The sequence below is a fragment of the Ziziphus jujuba genome, chromosome 12 (genome assembly GCF_031755915.1).
Source record: "Ziziphus jujuba cultivar Dongzao chromosome 12, ASM3175591v1".
Taxonomy (NCBI): domain Eukaryota; kingdom Viridiplantae; phylum Streptophyta; class Magnoliopsida; order Rosales; family Rhamnaceae; genus Ziziphus; species Ziziphus jujuba.
The window spans coordinates 18,469,953-18,481,287 of NC_083390.1; the positions used below are offsets into that span (position 1 = coordinate 18,469,953).

Here is an 11,335-nt window from a genome sequence, read left to right on the forward strand (position 1 = left end):
TTTTTTTTTTTTTGTACAACTTTGTTAATTAATCACTGTCCATGGCGGCTTTGGACAGTTTCCTTTCTTCAAGGGAAGATTCATGGTAAGTCAATAGTCTATGCGGTCAATGCACGGCAGAGAAGTCAAATCCAATCAACCAGAAAAAAATCAATCCGCCATTAAAACCAACCCGGCATATCTTCTTCTTCCTCTGCTAATCAAAACCTCCCATTTTCACAACCAACCAAAACAATTAAAAAAAAAAAAAAAAAAAACCACCATGTCTTCCATTTCAGTGTTCCTCTTCTTCATCTTCTCTGTCTTCCTTCTCTCTAACCCATCACCATCTTCTGCTCAGAACAATCAATCATCATCTTCCTCCTTTTCCTTCTCAGACTCCCCATGGAGTCCCGCCGACAAGAAAACACTTCTCTCTCCCAACTCCGACTTCGCCGCCGGTTTCCGACAACTACCCACAAGCCCAAACCTCTACACCTTCTCAATCTGGTACAACAAAATCCCACAAAACGTCACCGTCGTGGTATGGTCTGCCAATCCCAAATCTCCAGTGGGTAGCTCCGGCGAACTTGTCATCACCAACTCCGGCGAACTCATTCTAAGAAATTCATCAAGGGGTTTGAATTTATTACCAGTAAATGCTACTGGTGGGAATTCCAACACCTCCACACTCGTCTTAAACAACGAAGGTAATCTGGTTTATGAGAAATGGCAGAGTTTCAGCTTCCCAACCGATACAATCGTCGCGAACCAAGACATGTCGAATTCAACCGTGAGAGATATTGTCTCGGAGAATGGGAAATTCAAATTCTCCCACTATAAAGAATTACTTTTCAACTCCTCTGATAGTTATTGGAAAGCTCCCAACCGTTTCGGAACTCTGGATTCCGATGGGAAAATGGAGCAGGAAAATGGAGGATCGTTCTTCTGTTCGGATTTCGGTCCCAAGGCCCTGCGAAGATTGAGTCTGGACAACGATGGGAATCTTAGAATCTTCAGCTTCGATAGCAATACAAATCAATGGGTCATCGTTTGGCAAGCGATACACGAGCAGTGCAGAGTCCATGGAACTTGCGGACCCAACGCCATCTGCATGAATGACGGTTCAAATTCAACCACTTCTTGTACCTGTCCACCTGGGTTCAAACCCAGCGTTGGTGGAACAGTTGAAGTTGAAGGGTGTTCGATTAAAATCCCATTCGACAAAGAACCTCAGAACACCCAATTTTTAAAGCTCGATTATGTCAATTTCACAGGCGGGACGAACCAGTCCTCGGTGAAAGCCACAAACTACAGCCAATGCGAATCCAGGTGCTTCAACAACCCAAATTGTCAAGGATTCATGTTCAAATATGACGGACAAGGTTACTGCGTTCTTCAGCTCCATCGGATGCTATACGGATACTGGTCACCAGGTAGCGAAACCGCCATGTTCCTCCGCTTGCATAGATCCGAAACTGACAAATCCAACTTCATCGGCATGACTGAGTTGCTCGAAACCACATGCCCAGTTAAGATAAAGCTTCCACTACCACCAAAAGAATCCAGCACCACAACCAGAAACATAGTCATAATCTGTACTCTCTTTACGGCAGAGCTCATAGCTGGTGGGCTTTTCTTCTGGGTCTTCCTCAAAAAGTACATCAAGTACAGAGACATGGCTCGGACTTTCGGTCTCGAATTGCTTCCCGCCGGCGGACCCAAACGGTTTTCTTATGCAGAGCTCAAAACGGCCACCAATGGGTTCTCCAATCTCATCGGGAAAGGGGGTTTCGGAGACGTTTACAAAGGGGAATTGCCCGACCACCGTGTCGTCGCCGTGAAGTGTTTGAAGAATGTCGCCGGAGGAGACGCCGATTTCTGGGCTGAGGTCACCATTATTGCTCGTATGCACCACCTGAATTTGGTCCGTCTATGGGGGTTTTGCGCAGAGAAAGGTCAACGGATTCTGGTCTACGAGTACGTGCCAAACGGTTCACTGGATAAATACCTCTTCCGAAAGGATCGGTTCGGGGCTCCTAACCCGGGTACGGAAATGGATACGGGGACGGAAACGGATGCTCTCGTCGATCCAAATGAAAAACCGATTCTCGATTGGAGCATACGGTATCGTATCGCGCTCGGTGTGGCGAGGGCAATTGCGTACTTGCACGAGGAGTGTTTGGAGTGGGTCCTACATTGCGATATCAAGCCGGAGAATATCTTATTGGGTGACGATTTTTGCCCCAAAATATCGGATTTCGGGTTGGCCAAGTTGAAGAAGAAAGAAGATATAGTGAGCCTTTCGAATATACGTGGGACCCGAGGGTACATGGCACCGGAATGGGTGAAGATGGACACGATCACATCCAAAGCTGACGTGTACAGCTTTGGGATGGTTTTGTTGGAGCTGGTTGGTGGGGTCAGGAACAATCAGGCGCAAGGATCATTGATGACGCACAGTGAGGATTTTTATTTTCCTGCTTGGGCATTTGATAAGGTATTTAAGGAAGTAGCGGTGGAAGACATCTTGGACCTTCGGATCAAGGATTGTTATGATAGCCGGGCCCATTTTGATATGGTCAATCGCATGGTGAAGACCGCGATGTGGTGCCTGCAAAGTCGACCGGAGATGAGGCCGTCTATGGGAAAGGTTGCTAAGATGATTGAAGGAACGGTGGAGATCACCGAACCCAAAAGGCCCACCATATTCTTCCTTGCAGATGATTAATGTTTAGTTTCTTTTCCTTTTTTTTTTTTTGGGGGGTAATTAGATGATTAATGTTTACTTAGTTAAATTGCATTTTGATTTTCATTTGGTGTAACTTTTTCCAATAAAGTGTAAAAAATGAAGTATCTCTATTCACAACCACTATGCAAAAATTGATATTTAACGATATTCATTTAGCGACATTATGAAACTAACGTATCTAAAAAAATAAAAATGCGATTATCAGGTTAATACGTCAGTAAAAATTCAATAAATATACGATGCATATAAAAAATGTCAATCTCAAAAGGTCGCTAAAAACAAAAAGCACGCGACATGTTTGTTAAGGATCGCTGAATGTGGGATTGACCAAAATCGCCATTAATCCTGTGTGTATATTTTATTTGAATTGTACTGTACATTTAAATGCGACTCATGAAAAATAAATACCAACCACTAATCTATGTTTACATAATAATAAAATTTAATTATACAAGATTGTTGTTCAATTATATAATTTTTCTTGTATAGTTTATTTTTACAAATCTCTTAAATATTATTCTTTTATTTTAACTACAAATAACCAGTAAAAATATTAGAGCGACATAATTGAGCTGTTTTTTTATTATTTTTTTTATTTTTTATTTTTTTAAATAGAAGTAACAGGCGCCGTTCAATCTAAATTGTGCATCGCCTGCTACCTTCCCTTTACTTTTTATTTTTTTTTTAAGTTCTTTTAAACAATCTAATTTTATTTCAACAATAAATAACTAGCAAAAACATTAGAATAACAAAATTGAGATTTTTTTTTTAATATATAGCTAACAGGCGATGCACTATTTTAGATTGTGCGTTGTCTGTTCACTCCTTTTTTTTTTTTTTTAGTTCTTTTGATCAATCTAATTTTATTTCAACAATAAATAAGCAGTAAAAATATTAGAGTGACATAACTGAGCTGTTTTTTTTATTTATATTTTTATTATATATGTTACAGGCGATGCACTAATTAGATTGTGCATCGCCTGTTCTCTTCCTTTTACTTTCTATTTTTTTTATAGTTTTTTAAAATAATCTAATTTTATTTCAACAACAAATAACCAGTAAAAATATTAGACTGATAAAAACGAGCCTTTTTTTTTTATATATAGCTAACAGGCGACGCACTATATTGATTGTGCGTCGCCTGTTCTCTCCTCCTTTTTGTTTTAAGTTCTTTTAATTAATTTAATTTTAATTCAATAATAAATAACCCATAAAAATATTATAGCAACATAACTGAGCTGTTTTTATTTTATTTTATTTGTTATATGTGTAACAGGTGACGCACCAATAAGATTGTGCGTCGCCTGTTCTCTCTTCACTTTTTTTAAATGCGTCGCCTTTTATTTTGAAACCCATAAAAAAGTCGCCTTTTATTTTGAAACCCATAAAAAAGTCGCCTTTTATTTTGAAACCCATAAAAAAAAAATCAAAATAAGACCATCACAAGAATTGAACCCAGAACCTCCTACACTCTTAAAAAATCACCACACCACCAGACTAAATGACTTGTATGTACTAATACAACAAAAACTAGCTAATATAGCATTAGATGACGCATTATTTAAAGAATGCTTTGCCACATAGATGAACAGGCGAATGTCGTCGTTTCTTCTTTTTTTTTTTTCAATTCTTTTGTTTAAACATTTAGAAACCCATAAAAAAAATCAAAATAGGACCATAACAAAAATTGAACTCAAGACCTCCTACACTCTCAAAAAATCAGCATACCACCAGGCTTAATGATTTATATATACTAATACAATAAAAACTAGCTAATATAGTGTTAGGCGATGCATTATTTAAAGAATGCGTCACCAAATAGATGAACAGGCGACGCATTCTTCAACAAATGCGTCGCCTTTTTTTTTTTTTCAATTTTTTTTTAAACATTTAGAAACCCATAAAAAAAAATAAAATCAAAATAGGACCATGACAAGAATTGAACTCAAGACCTCCTACACTCTCAAGAAATCACCACACCACCAAACTAAATGATTTATATATACTAATACAACAAAAACTAGCTAATATAGTGTTAGGCGACGCATTATTTAAAGGCGACGCAACACATTCTTCAACAAATACGTTGCCTTTTCTTGTATTTTTCAATTTTTTTGTTTAAACATTTAGAAACCCATAAAAAAAATAAAATCAAAATAGGACCATGACAAAAATTGAACCCAGGACCTCCTACACTCTCAAGAAATCACCACACCACCAGACCAAATGACTTGTATGTATTAATACAACAAAAACTAGCTAATATAGTGTTAGGCAATGCATTATTTATTTATTTTTTTTCAATTTTTTTTGTTTAAACATTTAAAAACCCATAAAAAAAATAATATCAAAATAGGATCATCACAAAAATTGAACCCAGGACCTCCTACACTCCCAAAAAATCAGCATACCACCAGGCTAAATGATTTATATATACTAATATAATAAAAACTAGCTAATATAGTGTTAGGCGATGCATTAAATAGATGAATGCATTCTTCAACAAATGCGTCGCCTTTTCTTTTTCTTTTTTCAATTTTTTTTAAACATTTAGAAACCCATAAAAAAAAATAAAATCAAAATAGGACCATGACAAGAATTGAACTCAGGACCTCCTACACTCTCAAGAAATCACCACACCACCAGGCTAAATGATTTATATATACTAATACAACAAAAACTAGCTAATATAGTGTTAGGCGACGCATTATTTAAAGGCGATTCTTCAACAAATGCGTTGCCTTTTCTTGTATTTTTCAATTTTTTTGTTTAAACATTTAGAAACCCATAAAAAAAATAAAATCAAAATAGGACCATGACAAAAATTGAACCCAGGACCTCCTACACTCTCAAGAAATCACCACACCACCAGGCCAAATGACTTGTATGTATTAATACAACAAAAACTAGCTAATATAGTGTTAGGCAATGCATTATTTATTTATTTATTTTCAATTTTTTTTGTTTAAACATTTAAAAACCCATAAAAAAATAAAATCAAAATAGGATCATCACAAAAACTAAACCCAGGACCTCCTACACTCTCAAGAAATCACCACACCACCAGGTCAAATGACTTGTATGTACTAATACAATAAAAACTAGCTAATATAGTGTTAGGCGACACATTATTTAAAGAGTAAATAATGCGTCACCTTTTCTTTTTTTCTTTTTTTCAATTTTTTTGTTTAAACATTTAGAAACCCATAAAAAAAATAAATTATGCGTCGCCTTTTTTTTTTTAATTTTTTTTGTTTAAACATTTAGAAACCCATAAAAAAAAATCCAAAATAGGACCATAACAAAAATTGAACCCAGGACCTCCTCCACTCTTAAGAAATCACCACACTACCAAACCAAATCACTTGAATGTAATAATACAACAAGAACTAGCTAATATAGTGTTAGGCGATGCATTATTTCAAGAATGCGTCGCTAAATAGATGAAGAATGGGTCGCCTTTTCTTTGTTTTTTTTCAATATTTTTGTTTAAACATTTAGAAACCCATAAAAATAATAAATTCAAAATACGGCTATAACAAGAATTGAACCCAGGACCTCCAACACTCTCAAAAAATCACCACACCACCAGGCCAAATCACTTGGATATAATAATACAACAAGAACTAGCTAATATAGTTTTAGGCGACGTAGTCTTTTAAGAAAGAGTCGCTAAATAGACGAAAATACGACACATTTGTCAACAATTGCGTTGTCATTTCACCCAACCAATTTTTAACTTTTTTTAATTTGAAACTTGTTTTTAGTAATTTTTTAATTTTGCAAATATGCTTCTTCTTTTTTTTTAATTTGTAGATGAGCAATCAACAAAACTAATTAAAGATTAAAAAAAAAACATGGAATAGGCGATGCGTTTTAATGTAATTGCATCGCCTGTTCTTTCAATTATTTTTTGTTTTTTTTTTTTTTTAAAAACAATTTAATAGACTTTCAATTTTTAAAAATAAGTAAATTATCATTGACCACAAACACATGAAAGTTAAGCTCATTTAATATACTTCTGTTGATAAATTGGTCAACAAATGCTTGTTGAATTAGAATTCTATATTCGGTATCCTATTTCAAATTTGGTCTTAAGATGTTTTGTGTCTCGTCTATACACATATATGTGAATAACTGAGAAGAGCATTGACAAAACTATTTTCTATTTTTAGATCAATGAAATTTATGTTCATTAGATTGCTACATGAATATATTTGTAGATGAACAATTAAAAAATTATTTAAAGATTATAAAGAAATATAAAAAATGAAACAGGCGACGCTTTTCGACCATAATGTGTCACTTGATCCTAAAATTCAAGAATAGGTGACCCTTATTGAAGAGAATGCGTCGTTTGTTCTCTCAATTAAAAAAAACAAGAATTTTGAAAGACATGCAAATTTTATAAAGAATAAAGGTGTACTTAAAAAATAAAAAAATAAACAGCAATCTTCGATATTTTGCTTTGTATTTTTAAAAAATATTTTCTGTTTTTCTTTGTAGATGAAAAATAAAAAATTAATCAAAGAAAAAAAAAATACAATTGGGAGAAAAGGCGTGCTTTTGCCATTTTTTAAAAATTTTTGGCGCATTTTAAAATTTTTACACGCTCTTTTGAATCGTTTTTTCTTTTTAAAACTACATCAAGTACACTACCTAATAGATATTAGATTTGGAAGCAATCTAAGAGAGACTTGAAGAGTGAGGTATTTTGGGTTTCATTTTTCATTTAACTACGTTGTCGTCGGCCGAAAAGCTTGATTTCTCTATGTCGCCCTCATGATTTTCTGGGTTTCTTTTTTCTTTGTCTCCATCGTTTGGGTGAGTTTCTTTTTTCTTTGTGGTCTGCGGAGACATGAGGTGGGTTTTTTTTTTATTTTTTATTTTTAACTGCAGATTAGGCTCGTTGGGTTTTATTAATCTTACTTTTGTAGAAATTTTGTTTGTGATATTGGTTGACATTGTTTTGCTAAGTTCAACAAGTATTTTATGTTGAAGATCAACTTGATTCAAGATGGTCTATTGTTTTAACTTCACCACAACATCGTACTTTTGTTGAAGAAGATGTTCTTGGAGATACTACGATGACTCATAATCTATTTATCATATAGTTGCCAAGTATCGATGAAAATGATAATGGGGATGAATGTGAGAGTGACTATGTTTGTAATGACTGTGAGGGGAGAAATGTGCCTCGTTAAATCTTAAGAACAATGGTAATATTTTTTAAATTTTTATTTACTAAATTACAATTTTAATAATGATTAATATTTTATTTATTTTGCATAATTATTAATAACTTTTTTAATTTTTCCATATGCAGTATGAGGGTGTAATATTGTCAACAAGAGGACGTCAACTTCCATCTTAATGAGTATGCATTCATGAAAGTTTAATTAATATTAAGTTTGTTATGAAAAATACAATAGCTTACAAATTATGTAAAAATATGTCAATGAGATAATATTTAATTTATTTGATAATTAATTTGTTATGACAAAAAAATTTTGTATTCTGATCATTTTGGATGAAGCTAGTTTTCATTTTTTTGTATTTTAATTATTTTTATATTTTTACTATGTTAATTTTAATATTTTAATCACTTTTCACAAAATTTAAAAAAATTAAAAAAAAAGAAAAAAGAAAGGGCGACGCATTAATAAATAATGCGTTGCTAAAAGTGTCGATGTGTCGCTAAATAGGCGACTCCATATTGCTAAAACTATTAATGCATCACTAAATAGACGAATGCGTCGCTAAATAGACGACTCATTACCGACTAATATATTTAGCGATTCTATATGAAACAGTCGCTAATATATTTTTAGCGATATTGTTGTGAAGCGTTACTAAATAACAGTCGCCATAAGTGGATTGATAGAATGCGTCACTAAAAGTCAATATGCGTCGCTAAAAACTAAAAGATGGGCGACTCTCATACTGCGTTGCTTGTTGTCTTATGGATTTAGCGACAGGATGTTAGGCGACTCCGTGCGATACGTCGTTGTTTATTTTGTGCGATGCATTTATTGCGTCATTTATCAATACGATTCTAGTAGTGAACATACATATATATATATATATATCGGAATTCTGGGAGAATTTGCAGGTCTCCAGTTCACGAATCCATGAAAGGCTAAAATTCTTTCTCTGGAAATTAGCCAATCAAGGCCTGTTAACCATTTCCAATCTTCTCTTTCGTAATATAACAGCAGCTTGCAGAGATTGTGTGCATGGATGTGGATTTATTGAAACTGAAGAGCATCTGTTTTTCGATTGCCAAGCTGCAAAAGCCTATGGTTTGCCTCTCCATGGAGTATTAGATGGGAGCCTTTTGCTGATCTAACCTTAGAAGATAAGTTAAAACTGGTAGTGAAACCAGAAGGAGTTCTTCCAATTCATAAAGGGGAGAGGGAAGATTTGTTTCTCTACTCAGAAATTATTCTAAACCAAATCTGGAAGATCAAAAACAAGACTCTCTTCATTAATGAATCTGTTTCTCTGGAAGTCAGCTTGAGAACCGTGCAATACAAGTTTGAAAAGGCTAAGGATTGTGCGGCTAAGACCTGTTCTGAAGAAGTGCATGTACATCTGAACAGATCTTTGTGGAACAAACCACCACTTCAATTCATCAAAATCAGTTCGGATGCCACTGTAAAAAATGGTAGCAACTGCGTCGGTCTAGTGGCTAGGAATTATAAGGGAGAAATTTTGAAAATCAAGTCAGTACTTTGCCAAATTGCTGTGGTTGAGTTGGCGGAAGCGTATGGTGTTCTTCAGGGTTTGCATATGGTCTTAGAGGAAGGATGAAAATTGATTAACTGCGAAATTGATGCAAAAAATATAGCGGATAACCTTATTAACCCTGACTGTCAAACAGTTCACTGGCTAGCTGAAGGAGTGGTGAAGGATATTATGCAAATGAAAACTTTATTTCAGGAAGTGCAATTCAGTTGGTGCCCACAAGAGAACAAGTTCCTGGCCCCATTTTGTTTGCACTTGGTGTATGAGTAATAACACCAGTGGTTATGTAACTTTAGAGACTATGCCTAGTGTTTTCCTGTCTTTTTGTTCAGCAAGAGAGAGGTACTAAAGCCTGCTCTCGCTAGTAGGGTGTTTCTCTTTGGTTCTCTACTGGGTTTTAAACCTTTTTATGTAAGCAAAAAAATAAATAAATAAATAATGAGGTATCTCTCTCTTTCTTTTTTTTCTTTTTTTTTAATATATGGAAAGAGCAGGAAGCACCTCCTCTAAACCATAGGATATTTCATAGATCTAATAAATTTTAAATATTGTATATTTCTGCTAATGGTGTGTGTGTGAGAGAGAATTTTAAGTGGGGAATATTCTTTTGCTTTTAAGTTTTAACATCCTGGTTTTGTTTGATATTATTATTATAAAGACTATGGGAAAGAATTGAAGCTCGTAATAAGAAGTTCTCAAATGGAAAATTATCAGGTTTTTGGCCATTAAGAGCTGCATGGTTAAATTTTTTTGAAAGCTATTGATTGTTAAAAACATCAATATCAAAATAACGCAACACTGTTTTATTAGATTCGCTTCTATTGATATTAGATGATATGTAGTATCCAAACTTTAATACGTCTAGCATTACTTATTTGATGAATATGATCTATTCCAACAAAGGATTTCTACAATTCTTTTCAGCAAAAACAGGATTTCTACAATTCTAATTTAAGCTGCAAATGGCAATGCAATTTGATATTATTGATGTTACAAACACTTTTTTTATTTTTCCTCCATTTTAGTGGATTATTATGAATTTTAATACTGTAGGTTGTAATTAGTTGAATATATATTTATAAAAGTTTAACTTTATCAATTTTGTTTTATAGGATGTATATCTTCTTTATCCAAAAAAAAAAATGTAATTTCTACAAAATTGCAAGAAATAAAATAAAAAGTGGAGCTGATGTTAAACAACAATAAAATAAAATAGGAAAAGTCCATTGAAGAAGACGAAGGTTTTGCAGATCTAAATGGAAGTGAGAAAAATTAAAAAAAAAAAAAAAGCTTAGTGAAATATTAGAATTGAAATAAAAATAAAAATATTTTTTTTTTTATTTTTTATTTTGTGAGGATTGTGATTTCGATGAGTTTACTATACGAAAATTGAGATCTAGCAACACTAGTTTAGCAAAGCTACGAAACAAACACGTCTGAAAAAACAAAACCGCGACACTCAAGCTAAAGCATTAGTTAAAATTCCAAAAATATATGACACGTTCAAAAACTATCGAAGTCAAATGGTCGCTAAAAACAACAATACGCGATGCTGCCCTTCAGCATCGCTGAATATGCGGTTGAATAGAGAGTCACCTTTATCTATGTTTTTATAATAACAAAATTTAATTATATGAATACTACAAAATAGATGAAAATAGGCGATGTTTATAATATAAAATGCGTCGTTTAATATTTGATATGATAAAAAAAGAAAAATCGCTTAAACTTGCAAAAAAGCAATATAACTGAGATTGTTGTTCAATTATTTAATTTTTCATATACAGTTTATTTTTTGTTACTTAAACTTGCAAATCTCTTAAATTGTATTTCTGTTTTTTTTTTTTTTTAAGATAA

General features: G+C 33.5%; 1 protein-coding gene across 1 annotated transcript; it reads left to right on the top strand.

Moving 5' to 3' along the window:
* LOC107434448 (G-type lectin S-receptor-like serine/threonine-protein kinase At1g34300) lies at positions 1-2,876 on the top strand. The gene has a single exon (XM_016045920.4). The coding sequence runs from the start codon at positions 101-103 to the stop codon at positions 2,708-2,710; it is 2,610 nt and encodes an 869-aa protein (XP_015901406.3). The 5' UTR covers positions 1-100; the 3' UTR covers positions 2,711-2,876.
* Positions 2,877-11,335: the final 8,459 nt, after the last annotated feature.

Excerpts from the sequence above, each read along its gene's own strand:
- LOC107434448 (XM_016045920.4), top strand. The coding sequence starts at position 101 with ATGCGGTCAATGCACGGCAGAGAAGTCAAATCCAATCAACCAGAAAAA.